The following is a 25,912-nucleotide window of genomic DNA, read 5'->3' on the forward strand; positions in this document are numbered from 1 at the left end:
CCATAAATTTAATAACATTAGGTCTGTGGGAAAAATAATTGCCCAGGTAATTTTTTCTTACATTAGCTAAAGTTTTACATTCTAAGATATAATGAAATTCATCAGCAGTTTGATTATTATTACAAAGTGTACAGATTCTATCACACAGTGGTATACCATACCATCTTCCAGTCTCTACTGGCAGATGATGATTTGCAGTTCGAAATTTTATAAATATTTTTCTAAATTTAGGAGATAACTTATCAATATAATGTTCAGATCCAAAGTTTTGTTTAAAGATTCTGTAAATCTGTCCTTTTGAAGAATTATTTACGTCACTAGACCACTTTTGAATAAATTGATTTTGTAATATTTGTTTTACAGAAGCAGTTATCCATTTATAATTCATATTGACACCCTGTTCGTACCATACATTTGATAAACCACACATATCACATATTTTCTGTATACAGTCTAACCATGGGTTTGTTAAGTTTCCATCACTGTACAGTATAAACATATGTTTGTATAAAACATTTACAATTTTATTTGGCGGGCCTGAAAAAAGCTTTGCCCAATATGAAATCATTCTACAATATACCGTAATATACAGAGGAAAGCGACCTGTTTCACCATAGACCATGTACGATGGTGTGGAACTTTTCAAATTAAATACATACTTTATAAACTTCAAGTGCAAACGCTCAATAATATCAAGATTTTCATAGCCCCATATTTCAGAGCCATATAGTAAGACTGGAACTACAACTCTATCAAAAAGGTCAAATTGACAGTCTACTGGTAATTGGAATTGTCTAATTTTTCTTATAATGCCATACATCGCTTTTTGTGCTTGTTCATATAAGTGTTTTTTTGTTTTACAAAAGGAACCTGTGCGTGAAAAAACAACGCCTAGATATTTAAACTCTCTAACATTTTCAATAACTAAGTTGTCGTAATAAAATTTTCTTTTTAACATAGGACCCTTTGAAAATACTAGAATCTTCGTTTTTTCAACATTCACTTTCAACTTCCATTGTAAACAATATGTCTGAAATTTATTGATTGCATCTTGTAATTCATCGGCTGATTCAGCCATAATAACAGTGTCATCCGCATAAAAGAGAATCAACAATTTAAAATACATTAGTAATTCGTTCTCAATGGTTCTTGAAATACTTTGTAAGCCTGCAATATTCTTGCTCAGTAAAAAATCTTCAAGATCATTAATATACATTGAAAATAAAAAAGGTGAAAGATTTTCTCCCTGCCTTACTCCTACATTACAACTAAAAAATTCTGTGGACATCCCATTTATTTTCACCATAGATTTAACACCTTTGTACATATTTTGAATGTATTGAAAACATTTACCATTTATACCATTAATATGTAACTTGGTCCAAAGCCCGTTTCGCCATACAGTATCAAATGCCTGTTTAAAGTCAACAAAGGCACAAAATAGTTTCTTTTTCCTTTGCATCAAGATATTTGATAAAAATTGTAAGGTAAGGATATGATCAAGTGTAGAATAATTTTTCCTAAAACCAGCTTGGTTTTCTTTAAGTAGATTAATTTCATTTGCATAAGCTTCCAATCTAGTATTTAAAATACAAGTAAATACTTTTCCTAAGCAACTAAGCAATGTTATGGGGCGGTAATTATCAGGTTTAGTCGGGTCTCCTTTGTTTTTATATATAGGTTTAATTAAACCAATCAACCATTCTTCGGGAACAAAACCACTTTCGTATATGATGTTAAAAAATTTTAAATAGACTGGCATAAATATAGTTAACGTTGATGAAATATGTTCATTCAGGATATTGTCAACTCCAGGGGATTTACCTTTTTTTATTTTTGTTACAGCTTCTAGTATTTCATTTTCACGAATAACAGAATTCAAAAACTCGTCGGATATGGCATGGGTTGCATTTGTAACGGATGGTGCATTATTACTATATGTATAGTTCTCTTCATTATCGCTTTCATTGATATTTTTCAAGAAATCATACATATCATTTATATCAACTGTATATACACAGCCAAAGGCGATAATGGATGTTTTACAGGTGTAGAAGACTACAAGCTTTAATTACCGTATACAAATTTAAGCTAGTTTTTGATAAAAATAAGTACTTTGAATTAAGAAAAAATACATATCCGAGTAACCGAGTACCATTTTTAGTATTCGATACTCGGACGTTCGATCGAGTACCCGGTTAACCGGGTACTCGTTGACATCCCTAATAGTTTTCGATTGACACGATTTGTGCAAAAGTTTTTTTCCCGTTGGTCGCCATATTGGAGGTATACAAGCCCGAATTCCTTCATTATTCAACCAATTTAAACTCGTCATACAGGGCAATTGGGTGAAGATAACACAATTTTCCTTACGAATTTATGTTAACGCAGGCTTTCTTTAATTCATAATTTTAGTATTTTAAAGATTTTTGCCCTTATACTTCTGCCATACAAGTTTAAAATTGGTTGCTCAAAGAGGAAAATTCGCTCGTTGGACCTCCAATATGGCGGCCAATGGGAAATAACTCTTTCTAAAGCCAGGCCTGTCGAAAACTATCTATACGCAACAAAGTTTTCACTTTTCTTAAATATTATGGATAAAATTTACTTCGTGAAAGTGCAAGGATATTTGTCAAACAAATACGTCCCGAAATTCGTAGTTTTAATAATTTTTAGATAAAAGAAGTTTCTAAATACACTTCTTTGATATTTTTGTGTGAAATGCTCTAGCAATATCATATAAGTCATTATATTACATGTATACTGAAAACTTAAGTAAATATTAACTTTCTATCTGTGTCCAGTCCCTTTAAGATTGACAAATGTAGTAAAGACAGGCTGAATTCTCTTTTGGGGGGTTGCTTGAAACACGTGAATAATTAAATAAAATGGTAAATATTATTTTTTTTTAAATAATTTCAATTTTATACTTATTTTAACTTTAAGGGTTTGGGACTTATATTTATATTTGTTTGTCAGCTTCTGTCGCAGTCTTACTATCCATGGACCTTAATTGTTTCTTTGCAGGCGAATGCATGAACAATAATGCTAGTAGCAAATGAATAGCTCACCATTCTAACATTTATTTACATCTTTAATGAAGCTATAAAGACAGGCGACATGTGCGTTCCTTGGAACGCTCTATGTTAGGGATATCAAAATGTCAGTTCAATACCTCGCAAACCCCTTTTACACATCTTGACTCGAAGGCTGCAGATGCCATGTGACACACTGATCCATCTGCTACAGCTTCTGCGCGTGTGTATATCAGGTTGTCGTTCAAAGCTCTGCATGTCAGTTTGCAATCTTAGAAAGTAAAAGTTCGAATAAAAATGAGAAACGCCAAAAAGCCCTATTCAACTAAATAAATATAATGACTGAACAGCTGAACTTACACAGGCCAAATTTCCCTGCAAATGATATATTTTTTAACTACCTGATTCACTTTCTGTAAACGGTACAAACTTGTATTGTTGTCCATGAACTGGATTTTTGTTTGTTGCAGAACATTGTTCCTCGAAAAATTGATGTTGGCTGGTCACACAGGGCTGAAAAAGTGAGCGAGTGAAGAGTTAGGTTCTGCATGGGCAGTGTTTCAAAGTCAGTCATTGTTTATTTCAGTTAAGATAAATTAACACCATAAGGCCACCTGATCAGAAACTTTTGATCTTTGCGAAAAATGAATATAATTCTAAATTTATGTACTGTACACAGTACAGATTAATAATACGTAAAGGCAGTGATACAAAACCTGAAGGTTGCAGAGTTTTGCTTGGTATGATTTTCCTGAACATTCACGACCACCAAATCTTGGTCTAATTAAAACAAAATATTTAAATGCACTTAATTGTGATATCTCTTTATTTAATTATGTATATTTTAGGACAATTTACCAAAAGTTGAAAGTCCGTTTTAAACTATATAATAACTGGAGACCCCTTACTCCGGATTGGTGCAGGTTCTTTTCTTTAGTGTAACTCCACCTCCACAGCTTCTAGAGCAACCAGACCACTGGGAGTCCCAGGACGACCACCCGCCATCTACCGGCTTTGGGGCACCCTGACCCATTGCCACACAATGGCCATTTATACACCACTTTAAGATTTGGGGAAATATTGCTTTTATTCACCGTTATGATTTACAAAGCTTTGGTCATATATATGGTTGTGAATGTACAAGTATGAAGCAATGGTATTAAAAGTACTAATCATTAAAATGTCAAATCCATTTTTGCATTTGTCCCCTCTCTTGATAAAAGAAAAAAATTAAATTGCATTGGGAGTTCTTTTCTATATATCCTTACATTTCTCCCTCCGCATTCTGTTCCGTCAACAAAGGAACTCGCGACGATTATACACTGCTGCGTGTCAGGACTGATGCAGTCTGCACGGCAAGGATGCTGTCATTAATAAAAGTGATTAAAAACTAACTGAACATAGAGCAATCTTCTTCCAAACTTCATTTGTAGTAATCTATAAATTCTACAAGAGACTGAAAAAGATAATAAACTTTATTGAAAACTAATTGAATGACAAATCGTGTGCCGTGTGAAGCTGACATTTTCTATTTCAATTTCACTAACCAGATCAATATACTAATATTCTAATACTTTTTGAAATTGAAATGTACTTCACATGACACACCTAGATGCTTGTGGCACTGCAACCAATTAAACTAATTTCTGTTAGACATATAAACATGTATTCACTTCTTTATATACCTAATTAATATTTTGTTTTTCCTTTGGTATAAACTTGGATATTGTAAACTCACTGTTCTTCTCACACATGACTTTGTTATTCCACCAAAGAACATTGTACACTGTACATCGGCTGAATATTTGATTCCAGGTTTTTCTTCAATATTGTCATAGAGTTTTACAGATGATCGACTGGGTATATCTGATAGACACCTCACTCCACTGAAAAATTAAAAACTTTTCTTTTCTTTTCATTATTAAATTAGTACATTCACCTCTTATCGTTCTGAATATAAATAGATTTGTGTTGTAGGTTTCCTTTGTGGTTTGATTTAAAAGGCAGATGTCAGACAGAATGAAAACAGCTGATATAACGAAATCTGTTGTAGACACAATTAAAACAAGTTTTGCTGAAATCTAGGTAGGCAAAATTTAACAACATTACGTGATGCACGGGGGTTTGTTCCTAATTTGGTCGTTAAAACGCCTTTGCTTATTCTGAAACCAACATAAACCTTTTATCACAGTAAGTTGCAGTAGTAATAAGTGCGTCTCAGAGGTGTATTTACCTTTAATTTGCTACTATACGGTGGTAGTTGTCTTCTATAATTGAGCAAAACGTAGTCATTAGGAATAGCTAAAGCCCCTAAACCTTAAGTGTGTTAGAATGTCGTTTCATCTGCTTCCTTGAGAAGAAATATATGAATTAAGTCCCCCGATGCACTGTTTTATTTAGGTCAGAGACAAAATCTTATGTTCTTATTTGAAATGATCGAGTTAACATTTTAATTTAATCAGTCTACAAATAAATTAACTTTGATATATTCAGTACACGTTGTAAAAGATTTACCTTAGGTAGTTTCTTAGATACTGAGCGCTACATGACGACCATTTTGCAGTATCGGAACTCGTAGAACCATATGGAGACATAATGTACTTATTTCGAGGACACTGATTCCCATCACCATCGTGTTTCATTCCTAATCTACAATAAAATAGGAAAAAAAGAACATACATATTATATTATAAAGAAAATGAACCGAATGAATTGTACTGCCAAAAATCCTTCAATGGCATAAAAGTTCGTAAACCTCAAGGTCGACACATTATACAAGAAGTGAATTTAAAACTTCAAATATTTATTTTCCAACAAACCACTTGAGACTGAGCTGACTTCTAACAATAAAAATATTCATTGTTGTATGGCGAAAAAATATATACAGAAATCAAAAGAAAGAATGTGTACTAAAAGGCAAATATATCCAATACTGATCATATAATGCAAGGTCGTTAGATACATTATACGAGAAGTTTCCCACAAATCCTTGAGGCGGACAAGTAATACTAAAATATTCATTTTTCTGAGGTGAATGAGTGTAAACAGATTTATTCACACTTATTGTTTGCATTGTGAGTGGTTGCAGTACATCCATTATCTTTCGAGTGAGCCGCCATTGTATTTTTTAGGATGACACAGTGACATAGAATCCAGCAACAGATTCAGCCAAAACAGGTACTCCAATTTGTACTTTAAAAAAGATTGATTTTCTTAATTTCTTTCAAACTACGTGGAAAACATAAAAAAAACTCATTAACTAGATATAGATCTATAGATTATATAAAAAAGAGTTACATAAAACTTTTTAAAAGCGTGTCTGAACATCTTTTGTAATTCAAATTAAAGTTGGACTTCGTGGTAATGACATGTGTTATATATATTAGCAAAATACCATCTTGAATGTATTGAAACAACAAGAATTCATTACGTGTTTAATATGTATAAAATAACCTACGCATCAATATTCACTGAAGGCGGAAATAATGTGAACCTCACACTGACTATGAGAGAGTAAAAAATATGCTTTGTATTTTTGGACGAATATTGCTATTGGATAAATTTACCACGTATTGGCCTTCGATTACTTTTAAAATTATTTAGACTTCATGTTTATCAAAAATTTACAGAGAAAAAAAAAACGGTTTCGTCTATTTTTACCACAAAATGCTTAACAAATTTGAGTAAAAGTGAGAAAATCTTACATTACCTATGTAATTTTTAATTGTTTAATAAGCCGAGTCACTATTTGAAGCCAGGTTTGAAAAATAAAATGGAATGGAAGATCAGAGAGCTACATGTACAGTGCCACCCATTGATAAAAGTATATATGTATTGCGCACAAAAAAGTGCGCTGTTTCTCGACCCCCCCCCCCCCTCCCCCATATATTTAAACTACCATCTCAAAGTATTACTAACCATGTGTTCCTAAATGTTTAATTATTTAAAAAACAAAACATTACCATTAATAGCCCTTCTGGGCCTGAAATCGAGACCATAGAAAATTTCGCCTATTTCGCTGCCATTTTGGGTAACAATACGGTCCAACATGTATACGCTTCTCGCATATGTCATTTATGAGAGTATTTGATAGAGATCAAAGGATTTTTTTAATCAAGCTTTTTTGCAGTTGAGGTAAGAGTTTTGAAAAATAAATTTAGAACGACGAGCAACTTTTTGTGCGCATTAAAAATCCCAGATAGCATGACTACGTTGGGCCAACATTGGTAAATGTTTGTATGGTTGGCGTTGGGTGGACAACAATGGGCCAACTTTAGACCAATGTAACCATGTCACCTTCTTCATCATGTTGGGATTCATATGTTGGCCCAATGTAACCAAATTTTATTCGCTTTACTATCCAAGGAAGTTAAGATTCTGATGTTGGCCAAATGCTTGTAATACGTACACCCTTAATGAAAATGTCAATCAAGTTGGAAGTAGTACGTTGGCCCAGTGTTGGCCCGATGTTAGCATGAGTATTTTTTTAAGTGCTTCAAGATGGGGTATTCATATTGGGCTAACGTTAGCCAAGCAATGTCTTCCTATCTGGGATACAGTTGTTTCTGTGGGTGGCTTTGTAGGTCTATCAATATTTTTTTCCAGCGACCGAGCTGCAGCTAAGCAAACCATCTGCATACCATAATTAGATTTCTTGAGCAGCGCCTTCTCCATCAGTAAAACATACATTGTACGATGAAGTAATACAATATTTAAGACACGCGGGTTACGTATTTTTTTTTACAATAGCTGCAACATTAATTATCATAATTATGACAATAACAAAGAAAACATTTTTATTTTTGTTTAAATATACGCGTACCGCTTAATTAAATTTTTCCCTGCAATGGTTGTGACCGCTAATCCTGCACTAACACACAAAGGCATTTTATTTTTTTGATATAAATGCCTTTATAAATAAATCTTCGTCCGAATATAAATTGATTATACTTTTTAAACTGCATTTATAAACAAGTATGAAAAGATAACGAACATATGGGATGCTGCTCGTCAGAACGTGAATGCTGACAGAACGTTCATTATAACACATTTTAATTTCAACATTGGAACACATTACTTATCACTTTAATTTATCATATAATAATGAAAAATATATTTATTCGGTTCCATTCCTGAACCGATCCTACGAGCGGTAGAGTGATTTTTAAAACACGCGCTTACTATTTATATATGGTCATGTCACGTGACAAAAAACCAAACAGATCCACCGCTCTATCCACACAAGAAATACTCCTAACGAAAATAATATAAATGGAGAAATTATTCTAAAAAGCGAAATATCGTCTGCAGCTTGCTCACGACCAGCTCGAGCTGTGCGGTTTACAAGAAACGGTTTATACGAAAAGCTGTACGTTATACCTATGAAAAAAAAATTATTCACCCAGGTTCATTCAAAGGTGTACTTGGGTTTACCCCGGGTTGTATTTCAGAAACTCTTCGGCATTTGGCCTCAGGGTGTATGGAACTCAACCCGTGGTAAATCCTAGTTCACCCTTTATTGAACCTGGATAACTAATAATACTGTGCAAATCTGAAGCAGGTGTTTAATTATCATGCAGTCTTGTATTTTTAATATATTCGATCAGTGCATATTATCTATTCAAGATATATTACTAAAGTCAGGTACTCTTCACACAATTGCTCCGACGAAAATAGTTCCATTCATGATCAGTATATACAAGATTACAACAAATGTTAAGAATAATGATGTATATTTAATACGTTAAAGAAAACAAAATTAACGTAAAAAGATTTTAAGAAAATCATCTTTTCCCCGGAAAAGCAAATAAAAAGTTTTCATATTCCTACGCTCGCTGCCTCCTCAGTCTTTTTCCCGAAAATATATCGGTCATACTTCGATTGATAATGATAAATCTTTTCACCAGTTATATTACTGTCATTATTATTGTTCGTTCATTGCCTTATAATTTCTTTTGAATGGATATGTTAATCATTAACTGTGTGTTTTTTTCTCTCTCTCTTTTAATGAATAACGGAATGGTTATTATGGTTAAACACCTGCAATCGTAACCTCTCGGCAAAGCGACGTAATGTTCCGAGCTCGTCTGAAAGGATCTTCGCACGTGTGTAGACCTAGGCTATTTGGTCTTGCAAGCTCAGGTGTGTGCACCGTTTGCTAGAGACGCTTAGATCACGTAGACTGGGTATCAGTATTTGCTACGGAAATGAAGAAGTTTAGAACTATACACCAGTTTCATAAGAAGTGCAGGTTTTTTACTCAAGCCCTAAATTGGGCTAGAGGGGCTGAGTTATCTAAACCGAGACTAGGTCATCGATCTACTCAGTTTAAAAACACGAAAATATACTATGTTTATCTTCAAAACATCTGTATATTCAAAATCTATATTAAGTGTTAAATGTCGGATTCTATCCTATGACGAAGGAATATTCAGTGATGCTCCATAGCCGCAACCGATCTCGCGCTTTCCTTTGCGTTTAACAACGGCCGTCAATGCATCTCTGGACAAGTTCATTGATTACAAGTTCATTCGTTCTAAAAGGTGACATGTTGACCATCTTTAACATCTGCCTATACTATGGGTGATAGTAATTTAATAGCACAAAAATTAAAAAATAAATTAAAATCTATCCTTGATAGATCTATAGTTTCGCTATTTAAAAAAAAAAGGGCTATCTTTGATAATCCATAACGGATTGAATTTGATTTGAATTTTTTTTTTTACAGAAGATTATATCATTGGAAAGTTAGATGGTACACATGTAGCACAGGCCCATATAGTACGCGGGATTTTTTTTCGGAGCCCCCCCCCCCCCTTCACTTTGAAAACGTTGCTACAGGCCTGTAACATGCTATTTGGTTTAAATATTCCTGAAAATGAACGAGGTGTTAAATACATTTTTAAAATTATACGATTAATTATATTTAGTCTATGTTCTATGTGAAATTAAAACTATTTTTAGCGACTTTGTGATAGTCACTACATGCATCTACATCTAACGTTATATATGAACATGCAGTTTGTTTCCTAGTACATGCATATTTTATTCAACAAAAGATGTTGAAACTCAGTAGCCTAAATATTTTGTCGTTTTAGGATATTTATGGCACTTTTATTATGACTTTCTACAGCTTGAGTATCGATTTGTCAGTAAATACTTGTTTTTTTATGAGAAATCATCTGAGCACAATGAAAATTCGAATAAATTAAAAGTCGAATATCTTGGATATGGGGTAACCCATATCTATTCTTGTTATCATGGAAGTAAATCTACACCCAGTACTAAAGAGCCATAGCGCATTTGATAGGCATTTTCGCCTACTCTTCTAGTGATTTCTTAAAAACATTTTTTAACCAAAATTTTGTCATACAGTCTTAGTTTATACATGCGTAAAACCAAATCACACAATAATGATATTTAAAAGTTAATAGTTCCCTCATATGATAACTTTGAAAATTATCCAGTTTGTATAGAGTATATAGTAAATATTGAGGTATCCACCTAACGATGACAAACTGTTCATTTTGTCATACAGTCTTAGTTTATACATGCGTAAAACCAAATCACACAATAATGATATTTAAAAGTTAATAGTTCCCTCATATGATAACTTTGAAAATTATCCAGTTTGTATAGAATATATAGTAAATATTGAGGTATCCACCTAACGATGACAAACTGTTGCCAAAGACCACCCTTAACCAGAAAAATAACTTTTGAATAATTTTATTTGGATATGTCTGCACTTCATTCCCTTTAGATAATTTTGGTTAAAGGTGGTCTTCATATTGAAAATGATGAAAATATGTATTAAATTTTTCTTCTCATATAATCGTAAGATTTAGCAATCTGTCTTAAATTTATCAACTTGGCATCATTGACTTCGTTGGCGCAGCGGTATGATTGCTGGAATGTAAATATGATGATTGCGAGTTCGAGCCCCACATTTTTCTATTTATGTTTTTTTTAATTTTTTTTCTTTGTGTATCTTTTCTACGTTTTTCTTTATTATGTTTTATAATATACACAATTTCAGAAAGTTATACTATACACATTACACTTTGAAAGTATCTCGGGAAAAGACAGTCCTTAACTATTTTATTTAAGTTTGCAAATTCATAGCAACTTGTTTTATTTTTATTGATTTTCTGCGTAAATCTTTTGTCTCAGAATTAGAGTATTGAACAAGTAAAATGATTGTCATTTGACATACTTGCAACTATGAAAATATAACACTCGTCCTCAAATCATATTACATAGTTTGCTCATGAGGTACAGTATATCTATAAATAGAAACAGGTGATTTCCTTTTAAATTCTTGAGTCGGCCGTGTCGTCGGTAAGGCAGCTATGGCTCTTTGCCCAATAGCTTCCCATAACAGTAATATTTCAAAAGATCTTACGCATGTCCAAGTTCGTGTACAATAGTGGATGCTGTGTCTAAACCCGAGTCCTGATTCACAGTGCATTTTCTATCAGTGTAACATACTCCACCCATAGTACCCAGACCGACATTCATTTTATCTCCATTTTTCTCAAGGTCCTTCCTGAAAAATTAAAAATTAAATTAAAAGATAATCATATTACATGTATACACTTATATATTTCTTTTTACTGATACGAATGAGTTGCGTGATTAAGTCTGGTTGTATTTTTCAGCATGCTTGTTGCTAACATCATTATCTTTATACATCGTAGATGTAGAAGGCATGCTAACAAAGAAAAGCACTGGGGACAATGTACTCGTGTGAGAGTGTTGTCAACCAAAATCGATGTTCCTACTCCGAAATATTCTTTAAATTGGAAGATTTTTCTAGAGAACTAAAAACATACCTAGCTGTATTATTCCTGAAATAAATAATCATTATTCACAAGAGGCCTCGAGGACTTAGAAACTCTCTTCTCTTCTGATAAATTGCATAACAGGCAAAAAATCAAAGTACTCAGAACTACAAATAGCCGAACATATTACTTTGTGAAGACAGTTGTACAACTTCAGAAATTGCATGGAAGAATATCCATAGCACAGAAAGATATTTCTATGGCATATAACATAAATTAACAAGAGGCCTAAAGGCCTTAAGGATCACCTGAGTATAATAAAACACTGTAAAGGATCCATAGAAGTATAAAACAAAATTAACAGATAGATGAAGCAATGTTGGTGAGAAGTTAAAAAATCTTGCTTATAGTAACGTGAGAGACCCGAGTGATTCACTTGTGATTGTACTTGGTTTTCCCAAGTCTTACAGGGATGATAATGATGCAAAATATACAAATACCATGGACACTTGCCAAGTGTGTAAGGTATTCAATATATACATATGTGTTTTTGTCACTTGCCTATTGCTACAATTAAGTACACAAAGAGGCACTTGGCTGTTTGCCACTTGTCACTAACTACAATATGTCCCCTAGTCACCCTGCCTCTCTGTGATCACTAGTTCGCTTTGATAAAGTTTAAACAACTTTATGCAGTCTCTTGGCAACCAACACTTTACCTGTCAATAATTCGTCAATTGTCAAACAGGACACCACAGTTCATTGGCCCTTTTGCTACATAAATAATCTTGATGTCAATCTTTAATACTGGTTTACAGGCAAGAATCTGGCTTTGAGCATGCTTTGCATTCAGCTTTATTTTGTTTCTCTCTCTCTCTCTCTATAACATTCTTGTATTTTCATTTAATCAAATAACCTATTAAATAAATTACACACAAGGATTTCTTGATTAAAATGATTTAGCAAAGGGAAGTAACTTTCATTTGCTTCACTTATTACAATTTTGTACTCTGTTTTGCCTCCAGATACCAAGAAGCAGAGAAAAGGCACATTTACTTATCATTATTTTTATACATTTACATTTATATTATTGGATTTGGTTTGTTTGCTTTACACACAGGGGCAGAGGAGAAGATTTTAAAAGCATTAATGCATTTTTGCTATATAATCACTAGAGCCCCGCCCAAACACCTGAACCCCTGACCCAGGGGCCATGAAATACAGAATTTCGGAATAGGCACCCTTGCTCACCATAATTATGCATTTAGTTTGTTTGTTTACCAAGAAGAAGAGGCGTACATTTTCAAAGCATTAATTCATTTTCAGTATAATACGTAAGCTCTCCCTAACAGAACCCCTAACCCTGGGGCCACATCTTTCACAATTTTGAAAGAGGCACATTTCCTCATTATAATCATGCACTTAATTATCGGCTTAATACTCAGGAGCCGAGGAGAAGATTTTCAAAGCATTAATGCACCTCACTATATAATCATTAGAGCCCCGCCCTAACACCAGAACCCCTGTCCCAGGGGCCATGAAATTAGCAAGTTTGAAAGAAGCACCTTTGCTCAACATAACTATATACTTAATGTACTTAATTAGTTTGTTTAATATCCAGGAGAAGAGAAGAACATTTTCGACGAAATAATGCACTTTCACCATATTATCTATATAGCCCTGCCCTAGCACCAGAACATCTGTCTCTAGGGCCATGAATTTCATAATTTTGGTAGAGGGCTTAATGCTTATTACAATCATGCCACCAGTCTGACTGCCTGATATCCAGGGGTAAAGACGAAGATTTCTAAAGACTGCACTAATTTTAGCGGCTTTGGTCCCATCCCTCAGGCCCACGGACCATGAAATTCACACTTTTTGTTCGACTTCACCCATAGATGTTATATGCTAAAATTGGTTGAAATTGGTTGAGAGGTTTCAGAGAAGCTGAAAATGTTCAAATGTTAACCCACATCACACGACGACGGATGAAACAAAATAGCAAAAGGTCACCTGAGTTTACACAAAAGTACTCTGAAGTTGATATTGAATTGATATTTGATATTTCTTCTTTGTCAACATTCATACAATTGTCGACTGACGTTTCTCATACTAATTGTTAGGCCATTAATTAAACACTTAATTGTCTACGAATTTTTTTTTTTTTTTTTGCCCGTTTGCCCGATCATGACAATGAGCACAAGGCGGGTGTGACAGGTCGACAGGGAATGCTTACTTCTCCATGGCACCAGATCCCACCTCTGATGTTTTAAGAGGTCCCGATTTGTATTGTTTCAATGGCTTTTTGAGCTTGATTACTGTTCGTTATCCCCATATTTCATGAAGTCTTTGGAGAAAAGGTCTTCCTACAAATTGTTGGAATTCCCATGAACTTTAATTGTACTTTTTTATATTCCTATGAAGATTTTATTCAAAAACTTCTACATGAGAAGAAGAAAATACTTGCTGTGGCCTCGACATTCAGATATATAGCTGACGTTTCATCAGTTAAAAATATTTTACTTCCATTCATATATGTCGACTTCATATATCCCTGTGAACTTGAAATAAAAGACATCTACCATGCACTTGCATATGGTGTTTACGTCTCCCAACTTATTAGAAACTCAAGAACATGCTCTGGGTACGATCATATTTTAAACCAAGGGATTTCAACAACCTCATTTTAAGTAAGCTTTTCGTAAATTCTATGGTGGTTATTATGACCTCGTTAATAAATATATCCTATCACTGGGTCATGTTTTCCTATCACTTGATCATGTTTCACACAATTGTTAGGCTTTGTGTTCATACTTAATTTGACTAAAGAATGTTCCGTATACATGTACCTGATCAATACATAGGGCTCAATGCAGGTGTGACAAATTATAGAGGGATGCTTACTCCTCCTAGGCACCTGATCCCACCTCTGAACTTTCTGGAGGTTCATGTTTTATGCCCTTTACAAATTTGTAAAGTTTGTAGATTTTTTGAGATCGATTACTGTTCGTTATATTTACCTTTTTTATAAGATTACCCTTGTAGAATTAAATCAAAGTTTCTTTAAATAATGAGCCAGCCCTTAAAACAAAGACTATGTTGTTACATGTAGCTAAGTAGCTTGAAAATACGGATATACATTTAACTGCTGCGGTAAAATTTAGAAATTTATTTCAAAATGAAGGATTATCTCCCTCATACATAGCTCTGATCCTTTGACGTATTTGACTCCAGTCTTTGGCACCCCCTTTTTCAGCTCTTCGAAGTTGTTTTTAATTCAAATATTTCGGATTTCCAACGTTTTGGCATGAGATCACCGAAGAGACATAATTTGTCGAAATGCGCGTCTGGTGCACGGAAATCGGTACCGTATAAGATTTACATTATGACCCCTGGGTCGAGGCCTTTGCTGGTGGTCTGTTAGTCTCCGAGGGTCTTTACAGCCCAATAGCTAAGCACTTCGGTACTAGCTTGAAAATACGGATATATATTTAATTGCTGTGGTAAAATTTAGAAATTTATTTCCAAATTAAGGATTATCTCTATCATGCAAAACTCTGATCCTTCGACGTATATGGCTCCAGTCTTTGGCACCCCCTTTTTTTAGCTCTTCATTTTTTTTTATTTCAATATTTCGGATTTCCAACGTTTCGGCATGAGCATCACTGTCGAAATGCGCATCTGGTGCATCAAAATTGGCACCGTATGAGACTTACATGTACCTGCTTTGTAAGCTGGGACAGGAACATATTGATTGTGTAATCTATTTAAGTCTTTGTTTCAGTTCTGAATTACTGAAGATAAAAGGATATATTGTATTCAGATTGCCTCTCAATCGTTTAACACAGGATTTCATTATCTATCTTATACTTTTAATTCGTTCTGACAGTATCAAAGTCTTCTTTTTCATATCTTCAACAGAATTCACAATTTTCTCGAAATTCAGGCGCCAGCTGAAAGATCAAGGATCCCTAAATCTTGACTCTCTTAAAATAATGATTTAAAGTACTCGCTGTTAACTATATTCACTTCACCGGTAATGACGTGTGCTGCAGGACTATACAGTAGTTGTAGGGGGAAGAAGAACATGAACTTGTAGGAGGATTATGTTTCAGATGTTCGATATTTTGGAAGCAATAGTCAATATTTGTAAGAAATACAAGGTGTGGACTGCAATGAAATAGCGGGATACAGGACTGGGCCCTTTTGTAATGAAGAATATTACAAATGTTTACGGCGGTCAATTCCTTTGTTGGCAACTTTCAGTTTCAGAAACAGATTTCTTTAGAATTCCCGTTCTTTCGTTAAACGTGGCGGCTTAAAAAGAGATTATGATTTGCAATACCTATTATCACATAATCCAGTCTGTATTCTTGTTTTGAAGAATCCAAGTATCGACTTTTAAGGCCTTTTCATATAGACCATACAAAACTTTCAAAAGAAAAGAGTGATGTAGATGTGATGCAGACCTTCATTTTTAAAAATATATGGGCCAGCGCCGCGGGAATTTCATCGACATCATAAGCAAGTTTTTTTTTAACTTGCATAGTTGGTCGAACGATTTAGCCCGCTGTTTCTATACTATTAAAATCCAGGTTCCACAGGTCGAGTTTAACCCCATGTTGGAGCGGTAATGGGTGTCCCTGAATTGTAAATTTCTCTGTGCTTTAATTTCTACAATTTTTTTTTTCATTTAGAACAGCTATGTTTGTTAAGTAGTCCATTGTAAATACATGTATGTTTTAAAATATTAAAAATAATATCTATACAAAGTGTATTGGTATGGATCCTCTATTAGAACAAATTTTCAATGCTTAATAGCTGCATGCATCTCACTTCCATTCTCGATGACCGTGTATTGTAGGGCAGTGCCACAAGAATTCAATTGCCATCGAAAGCAAGTTTTTTTTGTCACTTGCCTAGTTGTCAAATGGTTAAGCACGCTGTTCAGACACTGCCAGAGAAAGGGTTTCGCAGGTCGAGAGTTTGACGACGAGTTGGGGCGGTAGTGGATATCCTTATAGTGTGAATTTTATGTATTTTATGCAGTGTATATATATATATATATATATATATATATATATATATATATATATATATATATATATATATATATATATATATATGGGTGGGTGAGTGTGTTTGTGTGTGAGTTTGGTTCTTGAAATTCTAGCCGTAAAAGGTAAAACACACCGCACAATTATCCATAGCATTAGCTCTTTGAGCCTTGGGCTCGGAAGAACTGATGAAATAATGAAAAACTTGCAGTTTAATATATACCATGGATATTGCATTATTTTTTCTTGCCACTGATTGTTCTTTACCAATTGAATTCTATTTTTTCCAAAATGTTCATTAAGAATACAGTGTACGTACTTTGTGATAAGAATGGACACGTCTGGGTATTTAGAATCAGATTCGTCATTTGGTTCGTGATTTTTCTGCCACTGGCAAAATGTTTCCAAGAGGTCCCCGGAGTCTGCTACGATCTTTAGGTCAGACTGTTATACAACATAGAAAACATGAAAAGGTATTAAATGAGCTGAAGAATTATATAATATGACTGTTCTTGGTCCCTTCTGGATAGCAGTAATGGATCTATATCTGAAACACATCAAAACAGAACTAATAGTTTTGTTCACAACTTTAATAGCTGAATTGACAGGAAATCGACCTTGAATATGAAATAACTGCACAGTGTAGGCTAACTCATAAGACTCATTATTTCAGTCACTCGGGATTGCGTTTTTATTTTTCATTCCACTTTTCTGTTGAAGTAGGACATTTTAACAGTTTTGAAATAATTTTACGACAACAATAGTTATGTACTAATTCAGTATGTAATTCAGTTATCAGTATATGATTTGCCGAAATAATTAGCCCGGAAGTAAAGCTGTGAAAAGTAATGAGAGTATTGTTAGACATGCTGTTTTGTTTATTATAAATGCCTCAGAATTACACAAAGACAGTTTTTCAGAAGAGATATGTTTTTCTGTTGTTCCTGATTTAAATATATATTAAAGCATTGAACTGTCCTTAATGTCACATCCTACTTCTCCTATTTCAAATCAATATCTCACATTTACTTCATGCTGAAATTCGAAAGTCCTTTTCTATTGCATCAGCAAATACTGCAAATATATGAAGACCTTAAAAAGCACCTATACTTCTTATCGTCCACAACAATTACGGTATAGATATGCAGTAGGATTGTCCGTCCCTACTGCTGAAAAGTTTCTGGTGTTTTTAGAGTATATCAAAAAGGGTTAAATGTAAGTTGAAATTCAGTTATCAGTCATTTTATTTTTCCCCCAAAAGAATATGTCATTCATAGACAATTATACGCATCAAACAGTCAAACGATTTCCGCATTAGAAGATAATTGATGGCGTTTACTTGAGGGTATAACATGTCTGAAGGAAGAAAAATGCAGAAAAATACATGCGTTACCATATCTTCCTTTAAAATCGTGATATCCACCAGGGCTACATAGAGTTTACTATCGCCCAGTGAAGGATCCAAAAAAATCCTTGCTGCCTGAAAATGTAAAATTAATCATCAGTTAATTCAGATAAGTTCCCACTTAACCGCTTTCGATAAGCAATTTTTAAAACATATTTTCTTCTTTGAGTTTTATTGAACAGATGAGAGAAAATCTATAATTATTACAGAAATGGCTGAGAGTGTCTTTACTAAAACATTCCATTACAGAAAAACCATTTCATTATAGATGACCGGTCAGGATAGCGTTTGCTTCGTGATCGGGAAACCCGGGTTAGCGTCTCGTTTGCCGCGCCGCTTCAAACCTAAGACGTAAACATATTAGGTAGTGACTGTTTCTTCTCCAAGAATCCGGCATTAGAAGTGAAGTCACGGGTCTTTCGGATGAGACTTTGAAAATCTGGTGTCACGGTAGGCCTTGGCACGTACGATAAAGAAAATTCACTATTCAATGGCTCAGAGTGCCAAGTATACGACCCCTTTACCTGTCATTAATGACGTCTCCATACGAGGAAAAATTTGTCGAATGGGACGTAAATCAATATACAATCAATCAATCACTATTGATGTTTCTAAATATAAAAACGAATATGAATCTGAAAAATTAATGAATATGAAACGAATATGAATCCGAGAAATCTCGATCCCGCGTTGAAAACGGAAAAAAATCGCTGTATTTTTCAGTCTCCATCTTCTCATGCTTGATAATATATTTGTACCACATCTTTTTAAAAAGTCTTCGGAGATTTTCATTGAAATATAAGATGAAAATGACAAATTCCAAAATATAAAGGTTTCTTTCATTTCTTGCTTAATTTCCTTGCAAGTTGAAGAATATAGCCTCTTAGAATAATAAATATTTCTTGTCTCGTAAATCCTACAGATTATTTTCCTTTTTTCCCCCTAGGCTACTCATATCTTCATTTTTCAATCAATTACTACGAAAGAAGGATCAAATAAAATCTAATTAGTTGAACAAAGAACATAACAATACCGACATATTCTCTACATTAAAGAAACTTACAATGTGTTATGTACAGGTCCGGGGGGGGGGGGGGTAAAAATGAACAAAATATTCCCTGACAGGTCGAGTTCACAGGTGCGGATCATCACTCCGTGTCTCGTTTGATCTGATGATCCACGTCTGCCATGGAGACGTGATCTGGTTCTTCGGGACAAATTCCCATTAATTTATTAGCAAAAGGGATCAATAACACAACGTTTAACAAAAAGACATTTTGATAAAACGTCATATTTACTGTGATCTTCTTCATCATTTTCATTGTGGTGATATGATAACACTTGGAAATTCAGTTCTTCCCCAAAGAACAATAAGGATACAGTCAGTTTCCATTTTTGTCAGGATTATTATTAAAGTGTATAGATATTTCTGGTAATCATAGCTAAAACGTGAAGGATATTTAGTGATCATAAAGCAGTGCTTTTGACGATGATTGAAAGACATAGAATATTTGCTTTGTAATCATAAAACAGCACTTTTAATGATTATTGAAAGACGGAAAACATATACTGTCTGCGCTACGAAACTCCTTAGAATTTGTTGAAAATAATCAATAAATGCACAGAAATAAACCCAACATTATACATTTCGTCGTTTATATACATTCGGCACACCGAGAGAGAGAAAAAAAGGAGCGAACTCTCACGAAATTTTCATCGATATGGTTTTGCCATCGAACATTGATATAACATAAGCCTAACCTTTTGTTTTAGAAAATGCACCCGTAAAACTCATTGAAAATTACCCGACTTTCCACTTCTTAACACTTGCTCTGTATACACCTTAGCTGCAATAATGCAGCCCTCACCGATTTTTTTTAATCTGATATTTTCAGGAGAGGGCTACAATTCCACTGCATCTCCGTAATGGTGCAAATTTATATTTTAGATACGAACGACTGCAGGCAAAATAAATTGTTTTTACATACAACTTACTTCCAGTAAGACGGAATTTTTATTCACTATCAACATCATAGCCCTTTATAAGCGAAAACCAAGTAAAAAAAATCTACGTGTTTACCAGTCGTTCTCCTCAGCAGCCATGACAGTTCTCGCGTGATGTACTGAGACTTGCGTTTGAATTTTAGAATCACTTGATAACGCAAATGTCGGTGTTGACAAATGATTGTGTAGTATGGTACCACTAAACTTCGATAAATAAAAGCATTCCATGTGACATTTTTTTCATAAACAGTGATATTTATGCTTAAAATAAGGGAAATCCTGTAAGATCCGCTCCCCTTGATCCCGAATTCTCATTGGTTGTCCAAAAATAAAATCGATCAAGGTCAGTAAACATGGCGGATAAATTCAAGTTGTGATGTTGACATACACGAAAAATAACCGATATACGGATTGTTCTGTATATTTTAGTATCAATTCATGTCTTGCATAACTACATTTTAAGAGTTCAGGTAAGATATGTTAATAAAATACCCACTTACTGATAATTTGAGCCGAAATCTGTGCGGTAGTGAATCATTCCCGCACTTGCACCATTACGGAGATCCTAAGGAGTTGTAGCCCTCTCCAAAAAAAAAAAACAAAAACAACAAAATCGGAGAGGGCTACATTATTGCAGCTATAGACACCTGTACATGTATGTCGGGCAATTGAACAGCTCGTTGTTATAAGAATTTATAAATGTCACCGCCCACTTACAGTGCAAGATATTGGTGAAATTGTAATTACAATTGCCAGTCATAGAAAAGTCAAATTTTATGTTTTACAAATAACGTCAACAGGCTAAAGAAAAGAAAATATCAATGCCAATACCTTCATCTTTCTATGAACTGATATGAAAAAGACAACATTACCATACTGAGAAGGATAACATTTTATTTTAAGGGTAAGGATAAACAGCATCAAGTGTAAAAACGTAGTGAAGTGATTCTGATTTTTCCAGATCGAGGGCTGATTGAAGACTGTTGACACAAAATCAGCAACAGTTCAATTCGATAGTAAAATGATATGAACACTATGACAACATTACTATCAAAGGAACATGCTATTTTATTTTACTGAAAGGATAAACAAATTTAAGTGTAAACTACGTGTAGTAGAATGATTTTTGCAGATCAAGGACATGGCATTATTCCTATGTACATGTAGGTCTTCAACACTGTTAACACTTTATCAACAAAAATTCTATTCGACAGTAAGCATTAAGGACATACGCAACGTAGTTTGAACTTTGTCTTTTTCCCTGGAGTTGAAGAGTTCCAGTACTTAAAGGAACTGTGTGCAACATTGTAATGTCCATATATGCTGTTGTACTCTTCTTCTAAAACAAGTTTGGATAAAAAAGCCATCTGGAATATATGTTTAGCAATTTTTGTATATTTTTCTTTGAATTATACAAGAGTTTTCATTAATTGATATCTTTTCAAAACCCATGGTAATGCATGCTGATTTTTTGTCTACAAACATTTGATGGCACTATAATATTAAATTAAGAATATCTTGAAAAATTATCAGTAGGTATGGTATGTTGCGTACGTCCTTAACTGGATTTTTATACATTATTGTTTCTTTTCATACATTCCTGTTTGTTTAAGTTCAGTAATCATCGGATAAGAGAGGTAAGTTTCACTGGGATATATCATTTCTTTTTAAAATTGTCATGAAAATAGGTCATTTCTGACAATTTTTGCCCGGCAAGGTATGCTGATTTTGTTTGCATTTTATTCTGAAATTGTTTGCATTTTAATTAAAACTCAGATTTCATTTAGAGAACCACCAGCCTTAAGCAAAATTTAAAATGAATGAACAGGAGGATGATGGATCTTAAATAGCTGAAAGGGTTTACCATGTTCATTATCGTTGTTACAAATCTTGTCGTGTCGCTGCCATGGAAAAGCTGACTATCATGCGCAACCACAACTTTAGTTTCCAAATATCGTCTTGGGGATCGCTTTACGATCAATTTGTCTTCATCTAGAAACAAATATTATCTGTTTCCTTAGAATGGAATTGCAAAATGACGTTAACATAAATTTCAAAATAGAAGATTCGAATTTTTTCTGGCAATTATCGTCAGATATTGTTTAAATTTCTGTAAATACTTTCGATATTTTTCATCTCATAGGAGCATGTGGTGTTTTGTACGAAAATCCTTCGATTACCCCAGGGAGAAATTAAATAGCAGATCATCTGTCTTACGTCAAAGGAAGGGATTGACTCTTTTATTTTCATTTACAGTTCAATAATCATCCACATGTTTCAAATAAGATACATTTGTTTCAGTATTTTTTAGAAACGAGTATCTAATATTGTAAACAAAGATGTTATCCTTTTATTGTAGTAGGTAAACAAATCGGCGACATCTGCCGCTTATGTACAATACATACCCGAAAAATCGTTCCCTCGCTGTATTGAGCGCCTCACCACCAAGTGATCATCTTCACCTGAAACACGACTTTTGTGGGTACTCAGCAAAGGTTGAATGTATAAATCGTGGTCTGGTGTACTTATAACGCCATGCTAAAAATATACAATCCTTCTGTATTTTTTAAATTTTTTTTAAATTAAAATATATATATCAATCATTTATATAATTTCCCACAATCTGAAATTAAAAGATTAAAGTTAACGTTGTTAACAATCGATAAAATTTTTTTTTTTTTTTAGTGTTTACGTGTACCTTATTTTTATTTTAGATATTTTGATTCTACTTACTATTTTCGTTAAAAAAATAAACTTTCATGTCTTTCTTTGAGTTTGACCCTATTTTGATCAAATAATCAGGAAATCATACATTTTATTATTGAATACACTTTTTCCCCAAAAAGGACTTACTTTCTATTAAAAAATCAAAGTATGCAAGATTTAAAAATTGCAATTCAACTTTTCCAATCAAAATGTAGAAGACAAAATGCATAGAATTTCTTTATTTTTCCTTTTTGTATTTAAAATGTGGCCTCTGAATTAGAAACTTTTTTCTGCATATAAGCAGCATAAAACTACCAAAAAATAGGATATCCATTGCGAAACAAAATTGGCAGGTCTTTTTTTAAATTTTTTTTTAAAAAATATTATTTGCCAGTATTAAAAATAAATTAGAGAAGTAGAGATTAAACAATCGATTTGTTTGAAATTAAGGTTGGAATTCATATTTTTTCGAATTCTTTATACTGAATTAGTTTGTCGAGGTGATCTAAACCACCCTCGTATGTCAGAGTCCAGTAAAATGGCGCAACCTCTATCCACTACAATTTGTAAACCATCTTAGCAATTGAGGACAATTGATCAGTTTTTGTACTATTAGATATGATAGCTGTTTTTCAAGAATTAAATAAGTTTCTACCCTTGCTTTGGGGGAGGGGGGGGGGTATTCTTGGATGGGTAAGGTTTGATACTGCTTGGAGAGAACGTCTTTGGTGTAAACTCTTCGGAATTGTAAACAATGTTTTATATTCATTACCAATTTGTTTATCATTAAATGCAAATATGTTCAATGGTAGTTGACCTCTATAAAGAAACCAAAAGGTTTTACATTCGATTTTATTTTTAAATGATGAACTGCACTGACAAAAAGTAAACATATATGTATGCTTTTAAATAATTCGTCTGAATAGATTTGGGTGTTTTAGCTGTTTTTTTTAATGTTATATAATACTGAATGACGTTTTTCACACTATTGTTAGGACAGGATATTCGTCGACGGATATTTCCGTTATTTACCGATCATGACGGTCGGCAGGGGATGCTCACTCCTCCATGGCACCTGATCCCACCTCTGATGTTTTTGGAGGTCCGTGTTTGCTCTGCTCCCGATTTGTATTGTTTTAATGGACTTTGAGCTTGAATACTATTCGTTATCTCCATTTTTCATGCTTACTGCTCACTTACTGCACCCTATTTTCCATATTTCCGTTTTGCCAGACTAAAACCTTTACAGGTTGAAATAGAAAGGTTTAACAAAAACGGCAAGAAGTTTAATACTCAACATTGACATACAAATCGTTTGATGTCGTAGGGGTCGGGACTTGAATGATTCCCAAAAATTATTCCACGAGTTTAATTATAAACAATATGAATTATCGTATCTTTTTGATAAGCTCGAAAAAGCTTCTCGAAAAGCCAAAAAATATTAAAAAGGCTATGAATGCAGTTAGATAACAGGATTTTCCACTGTAAAATTTATTGTTCTGTTTAAGGGTTTGAAGTGCGAAAATTTACTTAAGTTACTCACCAATCCATCGCAGACACTGACGGCGACAACAGAACCTGGATGAGACTCCGAACGTCCAATGTAGTGACAATTTTCTCCCCCAACGGTACATGGGACACTCTCCTTACTTCCATTTGAGTATATTTGGTTAACTAAACAATCTGCAAAAAGAGGGGTTTTTTTCTATTTAAGCAACCTTTATTGTCTCTGCAAACTAATCCAAGAGAGGTAAGATGTAGTACATATTAATTTTCCAAGTTTTACTGGGTTCAATTTAGCAAGAAAAGGAAATACTAGGATAAAATTCTTGAACCTTACTAGAACATTTATGCAGCTCTTGTGTCGCCTGCAAGGCGGTGTCTATTGTCTAATTGTCTGTCCACCTGTTTGTCACACCATATATTTTAAAAACTGTGAGAGGTCGGATTTGATATTTTACTCATGCATTGCTTAACACAAAGGAAAAATACTGTTTCTTGTAAATGTTACACAATTTTTTTTTATATAAAAACTCAAAACAGAAAAATATTACATGAGAGATTGACTAAGGAAATCGTCTTTGTAGGCAAAGCAAGGAAATCTCTATACACTGAATGATTCAATAGTGTCCAGTGCACAGGATATTGTCTTGTGCATGTTTAAAATATGCATTATGTAACGAAGTAAAATGTACCACTTAACTTCTTCCAAATTCGGGTAGATGCAAATGTTGTGCAAAAGTGAAGAAAGGAAAGCCTAGCATAAATAGAGGATATTCAATGTTTTGTAGATGAATATGGAATTTATTTCACGAGTGGGACAGGATTTTTTGATATTTTCACGAGTGCGAAGCACGAGTGAAAATATAAATAAAATCCTGTCTCACGAGTGAAATAAATTCCATATTCATCTACAAAAACATTGAATTTTCTGTTTATTACATTTTCTTTGATTTTCCCTTTGCCTCTGTCTTTTCTTAACACAGTGTCATAGGATTGACGTCATAGTTGAGCGGTTGAGACGTCATAGCTTAGAAGTTGTGTGATTGAAAACATTACATAGCAAGGATTTCAGCAACATATTTGGGAAGAAATTTGCAGTTTTAGCTCTATCAAGATGCTTAGTTACTAAATCTATCTTATGACAGGCCAGAAATTATTTTTTACTTACTTTGATATCCTTTCACACTGTGAGAGAATATTATTTTTGGTATCCTTTCACACTGTGAGAGAATATCACTTTTATTCAATAAATAAATCACAGTATTTCACTGTTGAAAACGTAATAATATGTCTTATCCCTTCTTCAAATTACTGATAGAACTTTCGTGGACGTTTTTATATACCCAAGTGAATATACAATCCTTTTCTTTTATTTCCTTTGTTAACGATTTATTTTAAATTGAAATATTTATTAGCTAT

The 25,912-nt window shown here is 33.7% G+C and overlaps 1 protein-coding gene across 1 annotated transcript in view; it reads right to left on the reverse strand.

Moving 5' to 3' along the window:
* Positions 1 to 25,912, reverse strand: part of LOC133173479 (A disintegrin and metalloproteinase with thrombospondin motifs 16-like) — a 45,281-nt gene that overhangs the window by 15,828 nt on the left and 3,541 nt on the right. Inside the window, exons 4-16 of the mRNA XM_061308464.1 lie at positions 24,534 to 24,673; positions 22,690 to 22,822; positions 22,149 to 22,276; positions 18,269 to 18,355; positions 17,195 to 17,319; positions 11,440 to 11,583; positions 5,550 to 5,684; positions 4,774 to 4,921; positions 4,304 to 4,399; positions 3,944 to 4,095; positions 3,752 to 3,815; positions 3,437 to 3,548; positions 3,176 to 3,306 (exon numbers count right to left, since the gene is read on the reverse strand). Coding sequence (XP_061164448.1) covers positions 3,176 to 3,306; positions 3,437 to 3,548; positions 3,752 to 3,815; positions 3,944 to 4,095; positions 4,304 to 4,399; positions 4,774 to 4,921; positions 5,550 to 5,684; positions 11,440 to 11,583; positions 17,195 to 17,319; positions 18,269 to 18,355; positions 22,149 to 22,276; positions 22,690 to 22,822; positions 24,534 to 24,673 — 1,595 coding nt within the window. The remainder of the gene's footprint in view (positions 1 to 3,175; positions 3,307 to 3,436; positions 3,549 to 3,751; positions 3,816 to 3,943; positions 4,096 to 4,303; positions 4,400 to 4,773; positions 4,922 to 5,549; positions 5,685 to 11,439; positions 11,584 to 17,194; positions 17,320 to 18,268; positions 18,356 to 22,148; positions 22,277 to 22,689; positions 22,823 to 24,533; positions 24,674 to 25,912) is intronic.

Source organism: Saccostrea echinata, unplaced genomic scaffold (assembly GCF_033153115.1).
Source record: "Saccostrea echinata isolate AGI-Se365-2 ecotype Australia unplaced genomic scaffold, CSIRO_AGI_Sech_v1 ptg000056l, whole genome shotgun sequence".
Taxonomy (NCBI): domain Eukaryota; kingdom Metazoa; phylum Mollusca; class Bivalvia; order Ostreida; family Ostreidae; genus Saccostrea; species Saccostrea echinata.